Source organism: Corvus moneduloides, chromosome 3 (genome assembly GCF_009650955.1).
Source record: "Corvus moneduloides isolate bCorMon1 chromosome 3, bCorMon1.pri, whole genome shotgun sequence".
Taxonomy (NCBI): Eukaryota; Metazoa; Chordata; class Aves; order Passeriformes; family Corvidae; genus Corvus; species Corvus moneduloides.
The window spans coordinates 76,562,241-76,590,140 of NC_045478.1; the positions used below are offsets into that span (position 1 = coordinate 76,562,241).

Genomic DNA, 27,900 nt, shown 5'->3' on the forward strand with positions numbered 1-27,900 from the left:
GCCTTTGCTTATTTAGCAACACCACTTTTTCAGGTAGATTTATCCTGGGGCAGAGGAAACAAATTTCTCCTTGTTACCTGTGTGCAGGAGACTAGAGACAAGTAAATTCTCAAGGTGCTGATAATATTATGCTCTCCTTCATCTGATGGTATTTAAACCCGTCTAGCCAGGACAGAGCTCTGCAGACGGCGGGTCAGCCCGTAGCTACCCAGCTTCTCGCAGTGGTGGCTGAAGGTGAAGCAGGGCTCGGATTAGTGACATTTCATAACGAATTTAAAGATTCTTGGCCGTGATCCAGCCGCAGTTAAGGACAATTTGATTGCCTAGCACCCCCCGGAATTTCAGGCAAAGAACATGTTATTTGCTGGAATAAAATACTCCACAAACAGTTTGCGAGCGCCGTAGCAGGTCTTTGCCAAGGCGAAGCGCTCTCTCCTCTTTACTGGACTAGCAAAGGATTGTTCTGGAAAGCTATTTTGTTCCTAACGCAACGACTTTCGAGAGGGGCATTCAGCGGATTATCGAATAACGATTACCCAGGGAGGGTTTCCCCGCAGCCGGGGGCAGCCGAGCGCTCTCGGCGAGGCGCAGCCCGTGAGGCGGACGCGCCGCCGCCGCCGGTCCCTCTCCGCGCCCCGCGCCGCGTGAGACGCGCGGAGCCGCCGCGCTCCCTCGGCGCCCCGCGGCATTGTGGGGGCTGTAGGCGGCCGCCGCCGCCGCCCGCGCCGCCGCCGCCCGCCCGGGCCGGGGCGGGACTGCAGCTCCCGGCGGCCGCGGGGCAACCGAGCCCGGCCCGGCCGAGCGGGGAGGAGCCGCGGGCGGCCGAGCCGGGCCGTCGCCCCGGCGCCGCTGGGAGAGGCCGGCGCGGAGGGGAAGGGGCCGGCGGCTGCGGCGGCCAATGCGAAACTGGCTGGTGCTGCTGTGCCCCTGTGTGGTCGGGGTCGCGCTGCACGTCTGGCTGCTGCTGAGCTGCCCCGGGAGCCACCCGACAGGTAGGAGAGGGGCGGGCGCCGGGGGATGCGCGGGGTGTCCGGGCGGGCTGGGCTCCTCCACCCTCTTTCCCCAGGCGAGGAGAGGTCGGGGCTGGCGGGGCAGGGCGCTGGTGGGGCCGAGGTAAGGGCGGCGGGAGGCGAGGGGGGATGCTGTGCCCGGGCAGCGGGAGCAGCGGCCGGAGTGCCCGCGGGGTTCATGGGGAGGGAGCGAGCGTCTCGTACCGTGGAGCGGCGGAGAGCAGCGCAGGCTGCGCCGCCCGGACAGGAGGCACCGAGCGCGGTCGCCGTGCGGGGCTGCCGCGGGTGCAGAGCAGCAGCTCCCGCTTCCCAGCGCCTCCTGCGCCACGCGTGCCCTCCCGCTCCCACCGAGGCACGTGGGGAAGGAATTCCCACCGATCTCGCTCGTGTCGCGTCATTCCCGGTCCTAGGAATAGCTCTTCGCGCTGCACTGTATTTGCCTCAGCGGTCTTTAAAACCCCTGTGCTTCAAGAAGCTATTCATAGGACCGGGTATGATCCAACACTAGTGAAATCCGACCCCTGAGGGCTTACCTTGTGCTCCTTATAAAATGAGGTGTAGTTTTCAGGCCACAAATCTTCCTGCCTGGAGGAAACGGGCTTTTGTTGGAACAAAAATTTTTGTCAGCTGCCCACAGGTGCTGTTTGACAATATTAAAAAACACTGTACGTGAACACGTAATGGTGTTTTTTTTGACTTGGGATGTGCTTAGAAGTGTTTAGTGACCCAGTAGCCTGTTCACTAATGGAGCCGCACTCTGCAACTGGTGCCTGTTCCCTGTGCAGGGTGTGCACAACTGTGAGAAAACAGGAGTGCTGATTTCCAGTGGCAATTAATAATGCAAATATGCAAGAAGCAGGGTCAGTGCATTTGCATAGTCTGTAGGCTGCAGAGTTGTATGGGTGGCTCTGTGTATTCTGGCTCTTGCATATCAAATCAGCAGTGGTCACACTTGAATGATAAAAGTATGGGAATTCTAATTGTTGAACTTCTAGCCTGATGTGCGTTTGAATTGCCTGGTTGGTTTTGTTCATCTTTCATGGGGCTGCTTCAGAGCATTAATTTGGAGTTAGAAGTGGCAATGTGAAATCTCATGATGACCTTTCACACATAAATGTGTTTTCCCCTAACAAACATTTCTAAAGAAAATCTGGCAGTTTCTCAGTTGGTGTTGGTGTGAATGAGTGGTTTAGGTCACTTAAATAATCACTGTTAAAGATATTAGCAAAAGTAGGAGTAACACAAATTTGTAGAAGAGCAACTTAACAAACTTGGGTGTCAAGGTCTCCCTGTTGTTTACTACAAGGATGAAACATCCTAAGGAAACTCCAGTTAGAATTCATTTAGAATGATTTACACAGAGACCAAAGACTCAAAGGTGTAAGGGTTGACTCTGGTTGAGTCACAAGGTTCAGGGCAGATCCCCTTGCTTTCCAAGCTCCTAATGGAGCTTAGGTGTAGCTAAGTTCAGTCTTGATCTCCAACTTGATCAATGGTTTATATCTAAATGATTTAGCAGCAGTTAATCAATGACTAATTTAACATTTACAAAGTGTTTTTCCTTTCCTGTTAGTGAGTACAGTGAGTGAGAAATGATACGAAATCCAGGTATGTGTTTCCTCCAGTACCTTAAAGTATCCATAAGCTGCTGTTACTCCTTTTTAGAATGGGGCATTTGCAAATGTTCTATTTTTCTTAAGATTGATGGAGGAATCACCACAGTACCCCCTGTCCACCAAGTGCTCAAAAACTTTAATTCTCTACTTGGTCCCTGACGTTTTTCAGGTGCTATCTCGACTTCTGCTTTGTATAGTGCTTGCTGCGCTGCTGCCACCACTTGCCCCACCTTTTCAAGGGAATTTCCTCTAATTAGAATATCACCTATAGATCTGTACAGTTTCACATTCTGAGGGAGTGAGACTGTCTGTGAAAGTTCAGCAAACATGGGATGAGCAATTGTGGGTGAATGTTTATACCCCTGTGGACATCTGTTATAGGTATATTGTGAACCTTCCCAAGTAAAAGGAAGTTTCTTTTTATCCTCCTGCAAGGGGACCGACCATAAAGGACACATCTGTCACACCTGGCACTGCTGCTCACAGTGCGTGGCTCCTTGTAGCTGTTGAAATTGCAATATCGTGTACTGCAGCTCTTAGTGGGGCCATGTTGGCATTTAAGAGCTGATAATCAATTGCTAGATGCCACCTCCCATCCAGTTTTCAGACTGACCAAGTGGGTGAATTGTACAGTGGGTTCTGGAAATAATGTGCTGTTTTTCTAACTCTGCTGTTACCCCAGAACTTCCATTTCATGCCACAGCAGGAATCGGGCATTGCGGTACATTGGTAATCTTTGGATCAGGAGTGCCAGGACTGCACGAAGTACATGCACTGTACCCCAGGTTTAGGGGCAAGATTTGAACCAAAGGACCACACACTGCTGACCATCAGGCACCAGGCTTGGGTATTCAAAATATCCAAACCCAAAGTAGTTCCGTCATGATCTTTCACTGCAAAGCAAGTAGACAACATTAATTTAAGGCTCTCGCCCAGAGCCTTAAATTAACTTTTGTGGTCTGGCTAATAACATTTGCTCCATTCACTGCAGTGGTTTTAACTCTGTGCTGTCCAAGTTGTACACCCAGCTTCTCAGCATCCTGTTGCATTAATATTGAAATTTGTGCTCCTGTATCTGTGTGGAATTTTATCAGTTGTTGAGGGCCAACAGGAATGAGAATTTATTTTGCTTTAGTGATGGGTCTGGGCTCATATTCAGAGGAATCTGAGGGAAACAAAGAATCAGCTTTCCTCAGTTTGCTGTCATCAGGATCATCCCGTATGTTCCCATCCCATTCTTCAGGGGATACAATTAATCTCCTAATCTGTACAATGTCAGGAGGATGGAGAGCCCACATAAACATAAATCTGATGTTTTCCTCCAACTTTTTTTTCTTGTTTTCTTCCTTTAACTGATTTTGCAGCTGCTCTGTTTTCAAAGACAGTATTAATTCAGTTGCCTTTAGGAGTTTTACTTCTTCCCTTAGTTATTGTACCCTTTTATTGTTATTGCCATCTTGATAAGCAGCTTCTAACCAGCTACCTAGCATTTTGCAAATAATTCCTTTTCCATCCTTTATCTGGCCCCAGCCACCTTTAGCTGTCCTTTCGCAGCTGTACAATCATGCCAGTTAACACAGCCCCATTCTTCTGAGAATTTGGAGCTTGGACTTATTCCATGCTTTCCTAAGTAATCTGTGCTTCTATTTGCCATCCAGTCAAATATGCCAATTTGTCACATACGAGTGGTTTAGGTTGCTTAAAGATTCACCGTCAAAAGTAGTAGCAAAAACAGGTGTCACCTGGATTTAACCTGAGCTCACAACTAAGCACCGTGCAGCCAACTCACTTGGCTTCGTTATTTACCATATTATTTACCTTGGCTTCATTAAATCACTAACACAAGATTGGAATAGACATGCCCAGCCATCAATTCTGCTTACTATTTCTTTAAAACAACTCTTGATCTCTGTTGCAAAATGGCAGGTGGGCAGCCTACATTATTTAGTGAAGGCTTGAGGTGGCTTTGTGTCTGTTTGCTTGGCTTTTCCTGGCAGTCATAGGAAGAGGCTGTTCCAGAAGCTTGTTGTCCTGATTAAAAATATGTTCTCATTTCTAGCCTAAGCTTACTTGCAACTAGTTTATGCCCTTTAATTCTTAAGCTTTTCAGTCAAAAGGGTCTTTCTCCTCCTTCAGGTACACCTTCAGCATGTAACCACAGACGTCAAAGGTGTCTGTTTTAAACCTTTGCTTTCTTAAGTTGAGCACTTCAGGTACTTCTAACTTCTAGAGGAAAATAGGCTTTCTATTTCTGGAAAACAGTTAGTTTTTGTTATCTATTGGTCAGATGGCTTTAAATGTAAACAGTGTTCCAGTCTTCACTTATTCCATCTGCTTTTCTTTCTGTATTGGAAGTACCTTCTGTAATAAGTCTTCCTTTTAACTACCCCTTGTGAAAGGCCTGTAGTGTGCCTGCATTCTTGGCCCTCAGTTGTGCAGTATTCAGACTTTCTCTATGTTCATGATCACATTTACCTCGGTGTCACAGAAGATAGAGTACACTTCTTGTAGGCAATACTCAGTAATTAGAAAAAAATAAATATGCTCAATCCTGAGACCAGAGGCCTTTGTTTTACTGTCCTGACTTTGGTGGCTTCCTGCTTTGTTTTTGTTCATCAGTTAATGAGACTATAATTCACACTTCTGAACAAGATTTGTGCAAGAACATGCTTATAGGTTTAATTGAAATCCTTGTCTAACTGGTTACAAACAAGTGCTATCCAAAGGAAGTTTGTGAGTAGGAAGCTTTAGTTACTTTTTTGTAAAAGTCTTAGATAAATGCTAATTATAAAATGACCTCAGAAACTTGAGAAGGAACAGACAGACCTGCTTTTAGCACTCCAGGTGGATTCATTGCTAATTGTGTGTTTTAATTGATGGCACAAATCTTATTGAGTAGGAAGTTACTCACTGTAGGGCTTCAGCTACAGTGCCTAATCAGAAAGCCCCACACATTCTGTGTAATCTTCTGCTGCTTGGCTGATGCTAATGCCCTTTAAGTCGTTATTCCTGTTACATTTCTGGGGGTGTGTGGCAGCTAAAAATTGGCCCTTTTGGTTTTGCTATAGTCAATCTTCTACTAGTGAACAATTATGCAACAGATTAAAACCCACCATTTTCTAGAGTCGGCTTGTATGCCATCTGTTGTCCTGTGGCTCAGCATGTACTTCTTCAGGCGCTGGCCTAGTGGAACCAAAATATGGGAACAACCTATGAGGTGCTCTGTAATGACAAGTTTTGCTAAAACATGGGACTTGCTTAAGAAAGGATGTTGTCTGAAATCTGGTAGTCCTATCTGTCAGGGAGTAGCACGCTTGGTCCCAAAGTTATTTCATCTTTTCTAGACATGCAAAGACTTACAGACTGGTGGCCTTGGGCACAGAAACTCAGCAGGTCAGGTTTGGCATTGGCAGTAGATGTGCAGTTCTGCCTAAAATGCTTTGTCTCCCACCCTTCATCTGTAAGATCTTATTATAACATTGTTTTTCATGCATGGGCCACCCCCAACATAAAACAATCCCCTAACCTTTGATGGCCACAAAATAATTGACAAAGAATACACAAATAAGCTGATGGTATTTTCCAAAGGAATTGGGATTTTTTAGGGTTTTCAGTTATTCTGTGGACTGATGTCTGAGACATTGCAAACTACTAATGAGTGGCACTGGAATTGCATTTTTGTATTTTGGCACTGGAGCAGGGGGCAAAGAGGACCAGTTCTTCCAGAGTTGGCTGAATTAAGGTTTTCAACAGTTATCCTCTAAATTGCCTACTGGATAGAACAGCCAGAAGAGATCAAGTAGCCTTCCCTGGGGTCAGGCTTTTGTCCCATGGCAGCAGGGATTGGTAGCCAACTTTCAACAGATAAAGGTGCTATGCTCTGCTTCCTCTGCCCTGCCACATCCCCACCCCTTCCCTCCACAAAATAAAAAAAGAAAAGGAGGCATCAGTTTCAGTGTTGGGAAAAGGCTTTGCTTTTGTTTCTTCTGACTTTGCTTCTGATGCTTTGGCCATTGTTCCCAGTTTTGTCTAGAAATGTGCAAGTATTACATAATTAAGGTGTTTAGGGTATCATCACCCCACCACTATTACTACTCCCATTTGCCAATTCAGAAGGACCCTGCTGTTCTATTTCTTTTGGGGCATGCTGTTGATGTAAAACAAACAGAAACCTCTGCTTGCGGAGGTTTTGTTCTTTGAATTTGTAAACCTTTTCTAAAAGCTTGTCTGCCTCACAGAGTCCTGTTCTCCTGCAGAAACCAGGGGTGTGCATCTTCTAGCTCTAGTAAAGTAGGTGCTGCAGGGAGGTCATGTAGCTCTGCTTGCAGCAAAACATGTAATGCAGGTGAGCTGTAGCAGATTACTTTGGGTGAAGTAGATTAAAGGGGGAAAGAGCTGCTTTTGGTCTTTGGTTTGTTCTTTTTCTGTGTGTGTCAGCATTCTGGGAATACAAATCTTTATATTCAGTTAATTCCTTCCTTTGTGTTTGTTTGGATCTTTCACAAAGCGGCAGAGAAGAAAAAAGTATTAAACCCCAGGAAAATCACAGGAACAGACAGAGATAAAAACCTAGAATGTGTGGGATTTTTTATTTTGGAGCAGTGTTGTTTCTTTTTAGTCTTATGAAGTGGATTAGTTGAGAATATTCTAAATAACTTCTGCTTGGCCTACTTAGTTCCATTCATTTATTTATTCAGAAAAAAAAAAAAAAGAGAGAAAAGCTGCATTGGTAGCAGACGATACAAAGCCCAGCCTTCTGTGGAGCTCACTTATTTTAGCAGTTTTCCTGTGGAGGTGCTCTGATGCCTGATATTACAAGTAAGCATACACTGCTGTGTTTCTCAGTGCAGACACTAATGATTTGTCCACTCCAGTTGCATGAAATCAGTTTTTAATTACTTTGTGGACTGCATATTATGCCAAATTTCACTGAAAATGGCTGGCAAATTTAGTAGTTGATTGGAGACTCATCAACAGAGATGTGTGCAGCAAGACTGTTTGTTGACAGAATCAAGCTAAATGATCTCTCTTTTCATCTCCTTATGATGAAGCAAATATAATTAACTGCCTAATTTGACATTTTATTGAGAAGCAATCTCATGGGAAGAAGAGATGCATGTTCATCTTTGTAGTTTGGGATTTTGAAAAACTTCAAGACCTGTTGACTGCTGCTGAGGTGGTTAAAATCTGAGTAGGGTCAGCAGACTGCCTGTCAGCAGTGACCTCTTTCCATGGCCAGCTCAGCCGGAGGCACACCTCTGCATCTTTAGCCATCTGTTCCAAAGGCACAGCTTTGCACTCTACATATGCACTTGTTTATTTTTTCCTGTATCTCTCCCAAACTTTGATCTGTTGGTAGTTCTCAGTCAAGCTTGACAGACAGGTGGAGGCCCCAAAGACGAGCGCTTTCACCAAGTTTCATGAAAATTGGTGAACTGAGAATCCTGTGAAAGCTTCCTGAAGTTCATACTGAGGTGAAGACCTGTACCAGTAAAAGTAGATGTATGGTCAGATATCAGAGAATTGTGTGGAAGCCTGTCCTTACAAATACCACAGCCCAAGAAAGCTTCAGTAGGAGCTTATCTTAAACAATGTGGCACAAGGTTCTGGCAGACTGGACTTAGTAGACTTAGAGCTGGCAGAAGTACTCCTTACAGCTGCTCTATGGAATTAAATGGATCTCAGCAGCTGAGGGAGGGCTGCTTGCTTTCATGTTTTTGTAGTTTTTGCTGTGGATTAACAGGTAGGGTTTGTGTATTGTCTCAGGTTCTCCTGACAAGTCTTGGGCTAAGTAATGCAACCGAGGTGCAGCTTTGAATCAGTAAGAATTCAAAAGCAAGGCAGGTAGTGGTAGTGTGACCTTTGGACTGGAAGCCTTCCTCTCCTTCTCCTTCCTCTCCTTCTCCAAAACCTTTAGTCCGTAACACTTTTCAGGTTTATCATGGAATGCGATATGTAGCTTTTTTCTTTTTTTTCACCCCCTTCACAAACGACAAGATTTACAGTTTTTTCTTGTCTTTGAAATCAGAAAATTTAAAGACTTAATTATCTTGCACAAGCAGTTCCAGGTAAGAGTGAGCGATATGATGTGATATGATCTGATATAATATGATATTACATGGTGTATATTTTTCAAGCCTATTACCAACACTTAAAATTTTCACCTAAAAGTGCACAAAAATAGAATGTCAGATAAATAGCTTTGGTCCTCAGTGGCAAGTATCGATTGCTTGTCTAAATTGTCACTATTGGCTTTGAGGTCAGCAATGTTTTCTCTTAAATTAGGCTGCATCAGAGAGTATTTATGCACATATCAGAATTATGCACATAAGAATTATCTTTATAAATTAATAGTAGCCTTAGTATTTTTTCCCTGTACCTCTCACTTTATCTCCCTTTTTTTTTAATAGTGCGAGTTCAGAGAGACACATATGAATCTATTTTCCTGAAATTTTAGCATTATTCCTGCTTTTCCAATGGAAGTAGAATTCTTTACTAGCAAGCAAAAAAAAAATGTTTTTGTCAAAGTCAGCTTTCTTTTTTTTTCATTTTCAGTGGTTTTAAAAGTAAAATGACATAACTCTTGGGACAGAGAAGACAATCTTCTGAATATAGAACACTGTCATGGTGTTCTAAAAGCAATAGGATATTAATTCTGAAGCATCTGTTACATTAACATTGTTCCCATGTGGATGGTTCATAAGGAAAAGCTTCACTCATTTTAAAATATAAACTAATTAAAAGTATGTATATTTGATTTGAGTATCTTATTTTTAGTTGGGTTTTTTTAAATTAATTCAAGCTAACTTATGCTATTCTGAGTCAAGTCACCCCATAGATTTGTGCCCTTAATTTTATTTTTCTTTAATTTTGATTGAATGAAATGGTTCTGCTTCTAATTAAAAGTGATATTTTAAAAAAGAAGTCTGTGTAAGCAGTACCTCATCTGCGGTCTACAAGCATATTAGACCTATGAAGTTTATACTGAAAGGCTTGGAGTTATGGCCAAAGAATAAACTAAGGATGGAAGAAGAACAAGGGAAAAAAAGGGAAGTGGAAGAAGGAATTACGTAACTACACAGGAATTTGCTATAGTGTTGTAGTCTTATAAACATATGTCTGTCTCATGTATCTCTGGTGTCTTGGAGAGCTGGTGATTCTTGGCTATGTAATGACCTATGAGGGCATATAGAGCCTCTGGATAAATGGTGTTTACCAGCATAAAGGAAAACGAAGTTGGTATTTCGATTGAACAGTGTGTTTGACTTACAAGTTTCTTCACATGTTATATAGGGCACTGGGTTTGCTGCTCTGTAGCAAACAAATCATATTCCTAAACCTCACCACCAATTCAGTTATGGTTGTTGTAAGAGTGCAACAGTTGATTTCAGTGAAAAAATGAGGAATGGAACTATTGGCTCATTGCTTGGGGTTTTAAGTCGTTGTGAGCCTAAACTGATAGAAACTTCTCTTAGTAGATTAATGTTCACTTTAAGTCATTGATAATCTTGTAGCTGTTTTCAGTACGGATTTATTTAAATAATGGTGGAACGTAACCTTCTTATAGAAAAATCAGTGTTTGCATGCATAGAACGAAAATATTTAGTGGGAAATAGACTGGGAAAGGTTTTCTTGTGGAAACATCTCTCTGTAGTTTTTCTGCTCTTGCCTTGTTCTGAGAATCAATTCCAATTTTATTTGGCTTTGGGAGTCAGGGGTATTTTCAGTAGCCCTAAAGAACAGCAACAACAAAAAAGTTCTGAAATCTTGATGTTGATCAGCATGGAACAGAGGCAGGCCAAGGCCTCTCCCCTGCATGCTGAACACTGACAGTGGGATGGATATAAGGCTGGATGGATGTCTGGTGGGATTTGGCACAGCAGTTTTTGTGGCAGATGCTGTGAGGTCCTAGGTTAGTGAGCAGTGTAAAAGAACCATCTATTCAGCTTCAAAGTGGAGAAAGGGGATGCTGGTATGGAAGGTAGAGTCTGGATAATAATTCAGCTTTTCTTGTGGGAGTTCACAATACAGACCTGGCAGTGTTTTTGGTCTCTTAATTAGATTCTAAAAAATCTTGTCTATGCTATATGCAGTAGTTTAAAGTGCACTCACACTTAATTTGTTTTCTTTATCTTCAGCCCAATGAAAAAACCAGTGAGATAAAAAGGAAGCAATCCTTTGCTAAAACTAAATGTAAATCTGTCTTAATTCTAGGATGTCTGATAGATTAAACTAAGCAAATTCACTTTAGCTACTTGCCTGACTGTTTACAGGCTCTAAATCAGAGCTTCTCAGGTCTCTTATCTGGTCATAATCCTGCTTGAAATCAAATCCAGGTTTCATGATCTCTAAATTAAAACAGCACAAGCTAAATCCTGGATTACAAGTATTGGTAATGGCATCCAGCTTTGAATAAAGCCGGAGCATTCCCCTGTGTAGAGATGTAACACCCTGTGTGAAGGCAGAGTGGTGTTCAAAACCACTTCAAAACTTTCTAACTTCAAAAGGTTAGAAACAATAGGCCTTCAGATCCCATGCTGGAATGGTGGGGCAGAAAGGTGGTCCAGCAGCTTTAGAAAGAAGGGGGAAAATGGGTATGTTAGTGAAGGTTTTGGCATATTGAAAATGTTTCTCTGATCCCAAACCAAGAATGCAAACGTAAGTCTGCTGCTTGCTTTTAGTGTTTTATTCTCTTGCTTTTGAGATGTCCTTTAATCACAGAATTCCAGAATGGTTTGGGTTGAAGGGACCTTAAAGATCACCTAATTCCAACTCTCCTGCCATGGGCAGGGACAACTCCCACCAGACCAGGTTTCTCAAAGCCCCATCCTATCTGACCTTGAACACTTCCTGGGTTGAGTCAGCCACAACTTCTCTGGGCAACCTTTGCCAGTGTTTCACCGCCCTCTGAGTAAAGAATTTCTTCCCAACATCCAATCTCAATCTCCCCTATTCTAGTTTAAAACCTTTTCCCCTTGTCCTATCACTATCTGCATTGTAAAAAGTTGCTTCCCCTCCTTTTTGTAAGCCCCCTTTAAGTACTGGAAGGCTGGAATTTTAATTAATGCTGCAACTCAGGCTTGTGGTAATAAGTGCATAAAGTAAATATTTGTCACTTTCTACTTTTAGGTCCACTGTCCTTCTTTCCTCAGTGGAAGCTGAAACATTATGATATTATTGTAGGAGTTTTGTCAGCTCGACACAATCATGAACTACGCAGTGTTATAAGGAGCACTTGGTTCAAGCACCTGAAACAACATCCTGCCCTGAACCAACGGTAACCTCTGCTGCTCTGTAATTTGGGCCTGGGGGGCAGGGGGTGAGGACTGTAATGCTGAAATATCTTGATTTAATAATTTTTCTTTTAAAGTATTTCCTAGTTTATTTCTTTCTTTGTTTTTGATCATCTTGTACTCTGATAGATTTTTTTAAGTCTGTTTAACAGTATATAAGAATACTTCTTGGGCTGTAACTACCTTTTATACACTGCTGTTTGCTTTTGCAATTACTTGCCACTGTTCATTAGTGACGTATAAGCCTTTCTCTTTTTTGTGTTGCAATGTATGGTATGCAACTTGAAATGCTCTCTAATCCAGGATACTTGAAAACAGGCAGGATTGCATTTGGTAAGAGAACCGTGAAAACTCTTGCAACAGCCTCAACTGTAAAGTTCAGGTTTATTTCCTGCTGAACCAGGTGCACCAAACTGCTGCAGTGTGGGTGGCCCTTCCTCATTGCTTGCATTGTCTGTGTACAGACAGGTCTGTTTTTGCTGAGAAGCTCTGCTGCAGTTCATCCCTGGAAACGCTGCCATCCTCACACCTTGGTACCTGCCTTGCACTGAAAGCATTTTGCTGTTCACAGATTTAGTGTCAGCATGCAGCCTAGAGTGCAGCATAGCCACTTCAGTCATCTACAGTTGTGACCTTTCATAGCTTATATGGAGTTCTGGGAGGACATTTAGCTGCTAGGTGAAAAGATAGGTTAAGGTGGATCCCTGCTCCTTGTAATACTGGATGTCTCCCAACTATGGAATAACCATGATTGGAGCTGCAGAGGAACCTCTTGTTTTGCTACAACCCGAAGTTGAAATATTTAATTGTAACAGATAGCCTGGAGTCCTTGTTCCTCCTTTGATGCTATGTGTCTTTTTTTCTTACAATTTTGTCATTGACATTTGAATGCATAGTATTTAAACAATCTTGAATTAAGTAACAAACCCAGGCCAGGAAAGGCAGGTCTTTGGGATCCTTCAGTGTTGCCATAGGTCTTTTTTCTGTTTAGTATGCTGGCTGTCTTGTATCTCATTTCTAGCTGCCAATCTTCCTTCGACCTCATAATGAGATGGAAAATGTTAATGTGGCTTTGGAATTGAGCTCCTATGAGGGGATTCACATGGTTGCTCTGCATACAGACTGTCATTGCTTATTTTTAAGGGGTTCAAAATCTTAACCCTGTGAAAGACAGGCCATGATGATAAAATTAAGTTTATTGAAGAGGGAGGGAGGAGGGAAGAGAACTGGTGTTAATAAAACCAAATTATTTTAGTGTCCTTGTGAAGTTTATAATAGGTGCGCATGGTTGTGCTGTGCCAGTGAAGGACAGAGAAGACCCCTACTCCTGCAAACTTCTGAACATCAGTAACCCAGGTATAGAAGTCAACTTTTAAAAATTCTGTGGTCTGAACTAGAGCTAGTCATCTTTTCTGAAAGTAGTTTGGGGAGTTTAATTGAGACAGCCAGTCTTGAAAACAAATGCCTCCTAAAACTTGTTGGATAACCTTCCTGTAAGTACCATGTGCAGGCAAGGAAGGGAGAGACAATTGGGCATGTGAAGAGGAGGCCATTGGCTTCTAATGGATTTGCATTTTCCTTGTGTCAGTCTCTCCCATGTAACATACATTTTTACTTGATCTGTGTGTTAAATGAAATTGGAGAGAGACAGAATGACCTGGCATAGGTCATTGGCAAATGTGAAGAAAGTGGCAAGGTGACAGAGTCTTGTCAGGTGGACTTCTCTGGTGACAAAGTGAATTCTCTAAGCAAGTCTGGCTGATAGGTTTTTCAGATTCTGCTTTAGAGAGAAAACAATTAAGAAATGTTAAGTGGGTGAAAAAATTAAGTGCCATACAAAAATTCCTAACTAAAATGGTAAATTTTTCCTGTCACCTTTTGGTTTTTATTTCATTTTTGTTCTTTAATGCGAGTTAACTAAGGACTGCTGGGCACCTGAGCCATGATTCAACACAAAATGTAACTTCTGTTGCTTTCTTTCTGAATGGCAACATCCCCTGTTCCCAAGTATAAATGGTACCTCAGGGTTTAGGTAGGCGATAACTCCAAAATGCAGGCAGCTGAATTAAGTGGAGCTGTATGCCATTTTGGTACATGAATAATTATTTTATTATGCTAATATACAGGTATTCATGCAGTCAAATAGCATTTTTGTCTTCCTGCTGTGGATTTATTGTGTTTCTAGTCTTTTCCCTGTGGATATGTAGGCATTGAGTTGCAATTGCTATTAGCCTGCAGATTGCTGTATCATTGAAATTTTTCCTGCTGCAGTCTGCAGCCCATTGTATTTTCTTTTACTCCAGTGTTTGATTATCCTTGTGCTCTTGTGAGCCATCCTAATTAACCAGAATGCTTTGCATGTATGCAGTGTGTTTTGTGTGTATCCAGTTCAGGAACTATGAACTTTTCTCACCTTACCTCTGTCCTTTCCTTTTCATACAGTTTTGAATCAGGAAATTGAAGCATTCAGTCTCCCTGAGGACATACCTTCTGTGCTGTCTGAAGACAGAATCGTCAGTGTGAACTTCCGTGTACTTTACCCCATTGTCATTACCAGTCTTGGGGTATTTTATGAGGCCGATGGGGTGGGATTCCAGAGGAACATCACTGTAAAACTGTACCAGGCAGAACATGAGGTAGAGTATTGTAGTTATCTTTTGAAAGCATGTTGTCTCGTTTTTGTGGATTAAGTTCTTACAGAAAGTTACATGCTGTGTTGGTGAGTTAGAAGAGAAGTATTTAACTGACAAGCATAAGAATTACATTTTTCTTCTGTTGCATTTTAAATTGTTGTATATGTACACACACACACGCATCCTGGATGAGGAAAAGATGAAATTTACAAAGTGCTATGAGTTAATCTAGATGCTGTTACGAAAGAGCACTTACATCTAATTCCAATGCACAATTTTTTGTTCGTATTTGAGGTTCTGAATATTGATAGGAAGGAAAAATATAAGGAATAAAGAATAAACTGTCGAATATATTTAAAACACGTGTACAGAAGCATACATTTGGTGTCTTCAAGCAGAGATGCAGGACAGCTGTAATTTTTTCTTGTCTGTCTTCTGCCAAGACATTTTAAGGTTTCTAGAAACTGGTGTTATTTACTGGTAATGATCAGACTTCACTGATAATTTCTCCAGTCTCAAGCTGTTATGGGTTTGATAGAATAGCTTTGTGGTTTGGAGGGAAAAAAAATTTTGAGCATGATTGTTGCATTTGATATATTGTATTTATCTCAACCAATAACTTGATAGGCCAATTTCAAAACTTCTGCCTATGCTACAGTTGAAAGAATTGTAAATATGACTTTCATGATGAACTTCCAAAGAGTCTGGTTTATAATAGCCATAATAAAAATAAAGTAATCAAGTTTATGTTTTCTAAATGGTAGAATTCCTACATGTTCAATGTCTAATAATTTTATCTGCATTAACTTTTTACTTCCAGTGAAGGAGAAAAATTAGTATCATAAGAGAGCTTGGAGACTGTTTTCTAAAGATTGGAATTTGGCAGTGCAGCATCTTTTTGTAATTTGTTATTATCTAAGAGCCCTTTGATGGCATATGTAGTACAGTAGCATTTCTAATGTGTGTTTTGGTTTTTTTAATTTTGATTTTTTTCTCTGTTGTTCTCAGGAAGCAATCTTCAGTGCTCGCTTTAGTCCACCAAGCTGTGGAGTGCAGGTGAACAGATTGTGGTACAAGCCAGTAGAGCAGTTTATTTTGCCAGAGGTATGTGCAGCGTCAGAACTGCCAGCAGTTCTTTTAAGTCATCTGGACAGACTGACTGATAAAACTGGCCTTTGCTTGAGGCAGAAAAGGGCAAGTGAAAACCTCCAGAATGTTAGTTCACAGAATGGGTAGGTAGTTGCAGGGCTGTGCTGAAATCCAGTATTTATTTCAAAGCATCTTACTATCATGAGTAGTTATAAAGCAAAAGCCTGGAAAATACAAATTGATAAAAAATTACATTGTCAAATAGTAGCAACTGCAGAAAACCTTTCTGTTTCTGATTGAAAACTGTACCTGCTTCCTTTCTGTGGGAGAGTTTACCAGTAAATGGGATGCTTCTTTCTCCCTTTTCTGCTTTATCAGACATTATCAGCAAGATAGGGAGGGGAGGATGGCACAGGTTTCTAGGGAACAGCTGGAAAAGAGGTTTCTACATCTGATGTCTTGGACATAACATCAAGATATTGTATATTACATTTGCAATGACAATGTTATTTGGTTTTGATATAGGGATGTCAAACCTACTTGTGACTGCCTAGGAGGGAACACAAAAAGATTAAACACAAAAAGAACAGAATATCATAGGAAAATACCCTGATGTTGTTACAGTGAAGGTTTAATGAATACAGTCTGACTCAGAAGGAGAATCCTAGTTAGCAGACCCTCCCAGGTACAAGGAATTGTTCTCAGTGGAGCAGTGATCTCTCACTAGATATATCAGCTACCATTTTAGACAGTTTCCCTTCATTTAAATATTTTCCTGGACTCTTGCTGCTATTTCTGTAAGTTGTCTTTAGGTCTGGGTTGTTTTATTTTTCAAGAAATTGTGTTATGAAAGAATGAAGCAAGAGAAGACTGAAGAGGGAAGAGAGGACAATTTGGGCCAGTTTATTCCCTGATTTATTCCCCTGGCTCTATAATAATGAATGCATTTGGAAACCTGTTCATTTTAAGGGGAATCTGCAGCTGGCTGATTGGTTTATCATCTTAGACAGTGTTTACTGAATACTGTACAAGTTGGTATGCTGGCAGGAGACCTTCCAGGTGAGCAGACCACTTGCAGTATTTTGTGCATATGTTTTGACAATCTAATTTCATACTAAAATGATTAGGGGTTTATTTTACATTTTTTAAAAGAGTATTGGTTACCCAGTAATTTGGTCGTCTATCATGTGAGCCTTTTCCCTGTAAGACTTTGTTTCGAGATGCTAAAATTCTAGGCAGTTGTAATTTTGCTATAAATGGTTGCAGTTTTCCTGAGAGGCAGATGGGGAGTGTTTCCTTGAGAGAGAGGATATTAGTATTCATATATTTCTTTGTGTGGGCTTCCTTAATCTGATATGTGTCATGTGTCGAATGCTTACAGGGTAACATGATGTTTCTAATGTAGATTAATAGGGCTTATGCACAGCATGTAATTTCCTGTGATGCTCAGGATGCTGAAGCATACACGATGATTCAGAAGAGATGGCAATGCCCACGTGTTCCTGTCTACTTGTCTGAGAGCACTAAATTTAGTGAACTATTAAATTGTCATAGGATGGTTTCTGAGACAGCATCTATTCTCTGTCTTTCCACCTTGAAGAAGTAATGGATTGTACAGACTGCTGAAGAGCTTCATTCGTCTTCCTGCTGAAGTGCTGCTCTTTCTGCTTGTCTTGGGGAAAGGAAAGGAAATGCAGCGTTAGAATAAGCATCTGGCAGGCCAGATTGTGAGAGACAGAATCGATCATTCAGCTTTGGAACGACTGAAGGCTCCGAACAGCAGAAACACTAGCAGATAACAAAAAAACACAAGGGGCCCTTACAGACAAGTCTTAGCAATGCACTTATTTTGTCAAAAAGCCATGGGCCCCTTGCATGGAGATGGGACTCTACTGCACGTACTCTGTATTACTAACGGGGAGTAGTTAGAGGAACAAAAAGCACAGCACTGTTGAACATTAGGGAAGGAGTTTGGCAGGGCTGCATTATGTCAGTACACCTGTTCGGTATTCACTGTAAATGCCACCGCACTCTGGCAGCAACAAGGCTGGAATTTAAATGGGGAAAAACAGATGATGTAGTCTCAGGTGTGCCACTAATGTTCTTGCTTTAAGCATTTTCAGACCTCAGCTTTCATTAAGTGACTTGGAGTAAGAATAGCTGAAGGCTAAAGTCATTAGAAAATTTGCTTACAAGTCTTTCAACCTGGAAAATAATGATAGTTTGCAGTTTTAGGACACCTTACACTGAGGTTCACTGGTAATAACTGATTAAGACTCTTGGTACGTTTGAAGTCAGTAATAGTGGTGAGAATTTTAATGTTTCTGCTTGCTGAGGCATGAAAGGACTTTCTTGCTCCTAAAGGACTCTTCTACTCACTAAACAACTTACCAAAGGTTGTGTCTGTAAACAGGGCACTGAAGTGTGATTAGAGCCCAGTCCCTACAGCAAAAACATTGGAATGGGAGATGACAGTCACTGTAAACAGAGAAATTGAGCCACTAAAAAAAGTCTTAATAATGGCCCATTTGTTTTGATAACTGAGAAATAATTAAACAAACAACAGAAAGCTGAGTATGAGTCAGCAGTGCCCTGGCAGCCAGGAGGGCCAGCCATGATGCTGCATCAGGCTCAGCATCGCCAGCCAGGCAAGGGAGGGGAGTGTCCCGCTCTGCTCTGCACTGGGACGGCCTCACCTCGAGTGCTGGGGACAGTTTTGGGTGCCACAATAAAAGAAAGACATTAAACTGTTAGAAGGAATCCCAAGGAGGGCACTGAAGATGGTGAAGGTCCTTGAGGGGAAGCCGTATGAGGAGCAGCTGAGGTCACTTGGTCTGTTCAGCCTGGAGGAGACTGAGGGGAGGCCTCATCGCAGTTACAGCTTCCTCCTGAGGGGAAGGGCAGGCACTGATCTCTTCTCTCTGGTGACCAGTGACAGGACCCGAGGGAATGGCCTGAAGCTGTGTCAGGGGAGGTTTAGGTTGGATATCAGGAAAAGGTTCTTCACCCAAAGGGTGGTTGGGCACTGGAACAGGCTCCCCAGGGAAGTGGTCACAGCACCAAGCCAAGAGCTCAAGAAGAATTTGGACAATGCTCTCAGGCACATGGTGGGATTTGGGAATGGTGCTGTGCAGTGCCAGGGGTTGGACAGGATGATCCTAATGGGCCCCTTCTAATACAGCTTATTCTATGATTCTGTGAAACAAGGGGAAGGTATTGAGCATGGGAGTCAGGCTTGAATAAACACTGGCTAGCTCCATTATTAGATTATAAAGCTGGCATTTTAAATAATAGATGAGAGACTTCTGAAATACACACACAGCTGTCATTAAATACTGAGACTGCTGCAGATGTTCAGAACTACTTCTAGAGGAAAGCAAAAATTAAGCTGAACTCTAATCTAGACTTTATAGTGTTTCAGTAACTGGAGAATTTTTGGAGAAGGTTTCTAGTGTACAAGGAAGCTAAAATGGGGAAGAGATGAGAGGTTGGTATAAGTGAACAAACTTCCTACAGCAACGGGGATGCATCTACAAACAAGTTGTTTTTCTGTTCCAACGCCCACGCTAACAACCAGTGTGTTTCCTATGAAACTGGGAGAGACAAAATGGAATGTGCTTATCTAGGAGTCAGGAGTATAACAACCCTACTCTGTCATAAGGGAGAAACTGCTTTAAAAATTTTTAAAAATAAAATTCTACCAATACGCTTACCTGTACAGCTGTTCCTTTGCATGTTCTCAGGGGTCTTCAGTTTAAAGTTGAGACGAAGTACTTTTAAATGCAGGAATTTACACACACACACACACACACACATACACATACACAAAAATGTAAAACATGGAGTGGCATAGCCTAATTGAACAGTTAAACCAGAAAATTTTAAAATTATTCACTTGTCTTTTTCTTCCTTATCAGCCAAGATGTGAGGTCAGAATTCTGTGACTCCTACAGTAGCTTGTGACACCTTTACTGGGATAAAGGTGGCCATATTTTCCTTTGAGTTTTGCTGGTGTCAGGATTGACTCTCTGATCTCTGTTTGGCAGATAACTATAAAAGCTGAGCTTGTTTTCGAATCTGTTTTAACGTATTCTCTTTGTAATGCAGGATTTTTTATTTGGTTTTTTAAAATTCACTTCAGGTCACCTTTAAATGATATTTTGATGATTTCAGAAAGCCAAAGCCTTTTATACTAGGCTTCTGTTAAAAGTTTAATATATTCATGATTAGTCTTAAAAGCATCATTATGTGTTACTGAGTTTCACGGATGTGTTTCTTTTATGTGTAACTTATTTTTATTGAAGTGTAAGTAAAACATTTATGTTGTGCACTCAAGCTAAATCTTGTGTGAAGTTGACTATTTTAAAATAATTTTTAAAAGCCCAAACTGTTTGACTTTCATTATTTGAAGTCTTTGTATACCTGCATAACAGTGTTTTGCTCTCTTACCAGAGTTTTGAAGGTACCATTGTGTGGGAGAGCCAGGATCTTCAGGGCCTGGTTTCAAGAAACCTTCATAAAGTGATGGTGAATGATGGAGGAGGTGTTTTCAGAGTCATTACAGTGAGTCCCCTCACCTTCCTTTCCACCATGTTTCTGTTTTTCCTATAAATGTTGAGAATTTAGCATTTTACTTTCCTCTGTTTCTCTGTGTAAATCATGAATTCAGTTGGGCTTTTCCTTTTGTCTCAGAAGAGAAGTTTTGCTTTGCCTTCTAGCAAAAAAATTATGCTTGTAAGTGGTATTTTATTTTGAGGGGAGTAAAGCTCTCATTGTTTTTGTCAGATGTGAAGCCAAATGAGGGTCAAAATCCTGTGCTAAAATCCCAACTGATGGGATTAAGTCTGGTTATTTGCTTTTTTTGGTAGTGTGTCTCTTTTCATGTCAAATTGTTGCTTGACTAAACATCCTGTATTGTCATAATTTAGCCAGAATAACTTTACATTTTGCTGTCAACTTTGAAACTAGTTTTCTGAAAGTTTCAGTGGTACTGCTAGTTTTGGGTGAAACTTAAAAAAATACCACAAAGCGGTAGTTAAAAACCTTAGTTTTAGTGTTTCATGGCACATTGTGTGGTTCTTGGGGTGGTCCTGTGCAGGACCAGGAGTTGGACTTCAGTAATTGTGGTGGGTCCCTTCCAACTCAGGATGTTCTATGATGCTTTGAATGTGCAGGTGCCTAAACCAGCAGAGCTTTAAATTAATTTCATTGTTAATTGCTAGAAAACTTCACACCTTAAAATCATAGGGAAAACACATCAGTAATGAGAGATGAATTAATCTGTTACTTCCTATTAATCTGTTCCTAACAGGCAGGGGAAGGGTCACTGCCACATGAACTCACAGAAGGTGTGGAGGGAATAGCAGGTGGTTTTATCTACACTATTCAAGGTAAGTCCACAAAACATAGCATGACATTTGATGTTATGGCAAAACAGGTAATTTAAATTATATTTCTGAGTATAATTTGTGCTGTCTCCATGAACTTACTCATCCTAGGTTTTCTTTTAGTAGAAGCAATTTCTTCCTGGCTTTTCTATGCCTAAAGTCAATGTCCTGATGTGGTTTCTTTTGCTTGCTGTTTGTGAGCCACTCCAGTTGACTTGCCTCCCTTTGTCTTTTTATCTAGACTCTTTTCTTGGTTTTTTTGTTACCCAAAATCAAGTTTTAAAGAGTCATACAATGAAATCTTTCCCTGATATTTTTCATTTTTTCCAGTTCTGCTGCAGTTAGAGGTACTATATCACCATGTTTATTATGGACAGTGTCCATCCCTCTTGTTGCTCTTTTACACCTATTTCAGCAGAATGTTGAGAGATTTTATAGGACCCCTTTCCAGTTTCTAAGATTTTGGTGCTGGAGTCGATGTGTTCTTACTGGTCCATTATAGCCAACATAAGCAGTGACTTTGAGTGTTATTCCTGTGTTTTTGTAGTTAGGCCTGGTAGATATAATTGGGCAGTCCTGTTGTCTTGTCATTTGTGTAGGAGCCTGAATTGAGGTGTGTGCTAAAGCCCTTCCATCTTGTTTGTCAAACTCTTCTTCAGTACCACAAACTACCTCCTTATCTGCAATATATTTTTTGCTTTTACCTGCAGTTATATGATGTGGCTCAGCAGGGACCATCTGTGCTACATCAAAGCAATGCCTATTTGATTATATTTAGCATAGGATTGTTTGTTTGTTTCTGTGTTTACTTTTTTATGCTAGATGCATATGCTTAGAAGTAATTGACAGTAGCCTTTTTACTCTACAGATAAGAGTAATAGTGAAGTCCCAGACTGCTCTTTATATTAAGGAGCCTTAAAAAGTTGAATTCTTTTATTACTGAAAAGGAAGAGAATACTTTTTTACTTTAAACTTTTAGTGTCAGACCTTATACAAAAATATATTTCTTTGTTGTTCTGCAACTTTTACCATTTTGTAGAAATTCTAAAATTAATTGCAGGATTTTCATGACCCCATTAATTCAAATTAATTCTTCAGATTCATTTGGTCAATGTGCCCTGTATGATCCAAGAGAAATGTCAAATAATATGTAGATATGCATCTTTGTTTAATAATGGGTGCTGCTTCTTTCAGAAGGTGATGCTCTTTTAAAAAGCCTCCATACTCGCCCAGAAAGGTTTACAAGTCACATAAAAAACCTTGAAAAAGAAGATGCTTTATTGAAGGAAGAAAGCAGTACCTATGATGACATTGTTTTTGTAGATGTGATTGACACTTACAGAAATGTTCCCTCCAAACTGCTGAACTTCTACCGATGGTAAGGTGAAAGTATTTTCTTATTTTCTCACAGGAATGGTGCTGTTTGTAGTGCAAGATGATCCAGGAGATTATGTTATTTGATAGGTTCCATGAAATACTTGCCTTATGTGATTTACTTCATTTAGTTGTATTTCTCTCTCACAATTTTGGGTGCATGTAGTGAGTCAAATAGGAGTGCCTATAGTGTTTTGAATGTTGACCCTTGGTGCCTCAAATCAGCATGAGCTGGCAAGACAGGCTTCTGCTCTAAGAGTCCAGGTGTGAAAATTTTCATTCCTCCTTGTAATTTCATTTCATTTGTCTCTAACTGAAAACTAGCAGTTTTAGTATTTTAAAGGATGGCTTTTGGCCAGTTTGTATACTTACTCAGTGTTTCAGTTTGTGGCCATTGCCTCTTGTCCTGTCAGTGGACACCACTGAAAAGAGCCTGGCTCCATCTCTTTACACTGTTCCCTTCAGGTGTCATTGATGAGCTCCCCCTGAGCCTTCTCATCTTCAGGCTGACCAGTCCCAGCTCTCTCACCTTTCCTTATTGGAGAGATGCTCCAGTCCCATAATCATCTTGATGGCCCTTTGCTGGACTCCCCACCCCGTATGGCCGTGTTCCTCTTGTACTGAGGAGTCTAAGACTGCACACTGTAGTCTAGATGGGGCCACACCAGTGCTGAGTGGAGGCGAAGGACGGGAAGCTTGTGTACAGGGGGGACAGAAGGTTGAAAGGAAGAATTTTCTTAGTGTAATGCACTGTCTGTGGTGAATCTAGTAAGTTATTACCCCTAATTTGCAATGATTTCCATTACTCTGAGACAACTGTTTCAGTTAATTGATGCTGCTGTGGAGTAAGAAATATAACTGACAGTTGTAATTTAACCAAAATTCAGTTTAGTTGCTTGCAAGATTATGCACTTACTTCACAAATTTCATGGCTATGAATGTAACTGAAAAACTGAACCATGCTTTCAGTTCGAAAAGGAGGTTTTCATGTCAAGACATAGATCTTTGTGATCATTTCTTACAGATTAGCAATTTTTCAAGATTTAGTAATAAAAGGCTTTAAAAAATGCCTTTCTTGTTATGAGAAGTTACCCTTAAAAACGTTCATAACCAACTCAGTGATGATCCCTAGAATCTTAAGCTTTTTTGGTTATTTTATGCATGTCACATTCAACTATTTCAGACAGGTAAAGATACCATTTTTCATATTTGACGGGTGCATTTACAGAGAAAGAGTAAGTACAGAGTTGTTTCCACAAATGTTTTTTACCACCTACAACCTTCTCATTGCCCTTGAACTGACTGTCTCATCCTGAAAGTAGGCTACTGACGTGGAGCCAGTGGCTTTTAACAACTGTGCTGCCATCAGCATCAGGGATTCATATCTTTCTGAGGTCAATATTGCTTAAGATGGTTTCATTAGTAAATCCACAATCTGTCCTGGAGAACAAAACTTCAAATTTGTTTTCTTCCACTCATATACAAGTCCATGTTGTTAACATCATCATAGGATACTGCATCTCCTTTCTGAAAGACAAGCAGTCAGCCTTTGTTGATAGAGAAAACATTTAAAAGTCAAGGGTAGGAAAGACATTCCTTCCCTCTTGCTTCTCCCCCTGCATCCCAAAAACCCCTTGCAGAGCCTGCTGTCTATAGTTGGTGGTGTGCAGCTCAGCATCTCATCACTTTTCTTTCTGGCTACAGGACAGTTGAATCAACGAGTTTTGACTTGTTGCTGAAGACGGATGATGACTGCTACATTGATTTGGAAGCTGTTTTTAACAGGATAATGCAGAAAAAATTGGACAGGCCAAACATTTGGTGGGGAAAGTAAGTTGTTTTTTTAAGTTATCTTTAAGAGATAGATACCATTTCTTTAGTGAATGGTTTAGTGATTTAAGTCTGTTTTCATGTGGGTTCCCCTCCCATGCCTAGGGAAGCCAGTTGTAAAAAGCAGGACTTCTGGATGACTTAGAACTTTGAATCTCAGAATACAGAAATCAGTCCTTTACAATAACTTTCCAAAGTATGCCCTTACAATGAGTTAAACTTGCTGAATATCTTGTGTGGTTTTAAAATGTGTTATAGACATCTTTGTCATGGTACTTAAGTAAATAAGAATTTTCCAGCAATACAATGAAGTTTAAAGGAAAGTACATACTACAGAACTATAAATACTACTTTTTGTGATGTCACTGTGATTTTTCTGGTGGGCTTGAGGAAGTGGGGTAAACAGGAGAAACAAAATTTCTGTTATGGTCTGCACTTTATTTTAACATCTGTGAATTTCAGGCTGCCCATTTCTGCTGCTGTTTGAAATGGTAGGTGTGATTAACGAATTTTCGAGTGAACTTTCCCAGCCTGTATTACACTTGTGAATAACCAGGGGGATCAAATAGCCCATATCTTCCCTTCCATCCATGGAATGCATCACAGCTCTGGTATGACATCCAATATAGCAGACACTCTATGCTACTATAGCATTCACTATAGCATAAGGGCACAATGTGCCTTCCTGTTGCCATCTGCTTATTGAAGAAAAACAGGCCTTTGCTGCTTTGCTTCACAAATCTGGTCCTGTCTGTTGCTTACTCATAACGTGATTTAATAAAGTGTGTGGTCAAGTGTGTGAAATAGTTGGTTATCTTGTGATTATCTCAAAGATCTGTAGGAGTGACATCTTTGTAAATTCTCTAACAGTCACAGTCTTCAGGTCGGGCAAGTGTGACATGTAGGGAACAAAATGCTAAAATAACCATGGAAGTATAAAATGATTATCAAAGCAGATGCTTCTCAGTCTGGAGGGGGTTGAACCCTTCGTGCTGTGATTCAATGGAGTGGAAGATACCAAGTCTAAAGTGAATTCAGGTATCAGATGAGACTTTTATTTACTTGGTGCTTTAACATGTCAGCTTCAGCTGAGAATGTGCAGAATCTGATAACATATCTGCCACTCAGCTGTAATTCCTCCCTTTCAGGGCTGTTGTCTGAGGTGACAATTCTTAGTAGCTCACTGAAGCTTTCAGCTGCTTGTGCTCATGACTGAAAGCTGCAATGCTGGATCTCTTTGTAAATCGGGGAGACCCTGCTGCATTGACACAGTTATGTCTCTTAGCTCTCTGTGAGTGCATGAAGTGTTTGTGAGGCCGGGGGGTGCAAGAGCAGCTTGTTCCCAAACAGGAAAAGCAGGATGCTTCTCACTGCCTCACTCGGCAGGGTCCATAGTGCTGCATGGTGCAGCAGCGAGCTTGGCCACGCTGGGAGCGTGTGGAGAGACTGTGCGGACAGAGACTGCTTCCTGCAGCCCTCTAGTAGTGAATAAAGCCTCCCTTAGAGAACACTACTGCCAGGAAGGGCTTTTTGTAATTCAGTGATGGCAGCCTTTGAACATCTCCTTTGTTGAGCTTCATTCGGAAAACAGCTGAGAGAAGGTACCTATTGCTTCCTGATTGTTAAGCAGCCACTACTTTTAACAGGAAAATGGGTTGCATGACATTGCTGTCTGCATCCCTGCTGGAGGCACTGACATTGTGTCATGTTGATTAACCAAAGGGGTTAATTAGCAGGATACAGATGTGCCTATTACAAAATAGGTAAGGATGCATGTGCTTACTTGGTTCAAAACCCAGCAGCAAGATGCACATGCTGAAGACCTGACTGTCAATGTTGCTTTTGTTTCTATTCTGAGAACTTTCTCTTATTATCCAACATTGAGGCCAAACAACAGTTACAATTTTAGCTTTGTGTTCAATTGGATGTGTGCCCTAGAGAAATAAGACTAGGAACTATAATTAGGATCACCTACTTGTTCCTCTCAATCTTATTTTGTTATCAACGTTGCTTCAGTTGTTAGCAGTGTTCATAGGTTCCACAGAGGACTCTCTATAAACATCTCATGTCTAACACGGTCTTCAGTTTCAGACTAAATTGGGCAGTTGATCGAACTGGGAAATGGCAAGAACTGGAGTATCCAAGTCCTGCATATCCAGCCTTTGCTTGTGGGTCTGGCTATGTCATCTCCAAAGACATTGTGCAGTGGCTAGCAAGCAACTCTGAAAGATTAAAAACGTACCAGGTAAGAAAGATTAGTTCAGTTTTTTTTTTTTTAAACTGGTCTGGGGAACAGCATGTACTGGCTGAGTCAGAAAGAACATTGCTCAGGTGTTAGTGTTGGGTTCTCCTGGCTAATGCAGGCTTTTGCCATGTTTTTGGTTGCTATGCTTAGTGTCTGTTCTAGGTTAAAGCACAGATGTTTTGGACTGAGGATCTCTGGAGCTGTAATCTTGTTTTTTGTCCTCTGTTTTTTAAGAACCGTGTATTATCATGGAAAAGCTGTGAGGATTATTTTAACACCTCTGCAGTAGTCTGGTGTAGGTTTTTGTAGTTACCATTCTTTACTGCTGGTAGATGAGGCAACTTATTCCAGGTCACAGTCACGCTTTACGCTTTCTTGGTGCTAATATCTGCATTTTTTATTTTAATGTGTCAGGGTGAAGATGTGAGCATGGGCATCTGGATGGCAGCTGTAGGACCCAAGCGATATCAAGTAAGTCTGAAGGAATTGTCTGATCTTACAGAAAGAGGAACATGCCTGCTGTTCCACATAGCATAAAATAGGAGAAATGTTCTTTTCTTTAAAAAGAAATTGAAATAACCATTGAATTAAAATCCAGAGGAAAAAATCTTTTAAAGATGTATTTAAAAGAAAAACCACAAATCTGCCACAAACCACCTGCAGACCCCATCCCTCCCCCCAAGTTCTCTGAATAGGTCTAGGAGATCAGTTGGGGACCTTTGTGTGCAATATTTATTGCTAGAAACAATAAACACCTGATTCTTGGAAGTGAAGATTGTTGGAGACTGAATTCTTTCTAAGAAAAGCTATTGAAATGGTTCTCTCTCTTAACAGGATGGTCTCTGGTTGTGTGAGAAGACATGTGAGAGTGGCATGCTATCTTCCCCCCAGTACTCTCCCCAGGAACTGGGAGAGCTCTGGAGATTAAAGGAACTATGTGGAGATCCATGTAGATGTGAGGAAAGATGATGGACTTGCCTTGGAAAACAGGGTAGTGTATAATGATCATGGAAAAGTGTACATTTGGATTCATTTCTGGAACAATAAGAAATATTAAGATACCTTTTAATGTTGGGTTTCAACTAAAGTATAACAATATTTGCACATCCCTTTTGATAATGACAAGTGGACTGATACTATTCATTTTCTATAGTATAGATGGTGATCTGACAAAAACCAAAATGTTCAAGATAAAAAAATCCTTTTTATATAAAGTCAAAGACCTACTTGTAATTAATAAATGCACATAAGAATGCCAACTAGCCTGTCTTTTGTAAATTAAAGCACTACTGCTTTGACTCAGTATAGGGCCATAGCAGGCTCCTGGGGAGAGTTGTGCTCAGCACCAGGCCAGCTGGTAAGTCTTGCTGCAGCAGGTTCTGTGCTGTCGCCCTCATCTGTGCAGGGACAGGGACAGCAATGG

At 41.1% G+C, this 27,900-nt stretch overlaps 1 protein-coding gene across 1 annotated transcript; it reads left to right on the top strand.

The window, feature by feature from the left end:
- The first annotated feature begins 805 nt into the window (after window positions 1-805).
- B3GALNT2 (beta-1,3-N-acetylgalactosaminyltransferase 2) lies at window positions 806-27,736 on the top strand. The gene is made up of 12 exons (XM_032102278.1): window positions 806-992; window positions 11,756-11,903; window positions 13,175-13,275; window positions 14,362-14,555; window positions 15,561-15,656; window positions 20,094-20,204; window positions 20,953-21,031; window positions 22,223-22,406; window positions 24,107-24,232; window positions 26,318-26,477; window positions 26,892-26,948; window positions 27,312-27,736. The coding sequence occupies exons 1-12, from the start codon at window positions 899-901 to the stop codon at window positions 27,444-27,446; spliced, it is 1,485 nt and encodes a 494-aa protein (XP_031958169.1). The 5' UTR covers window positions 806-898; the 3' UTR covers window positions 27,447-27,736.
- The last annotated feature ends 164 nt before the right edge of the window (window positions 27,737-27,900 follow it).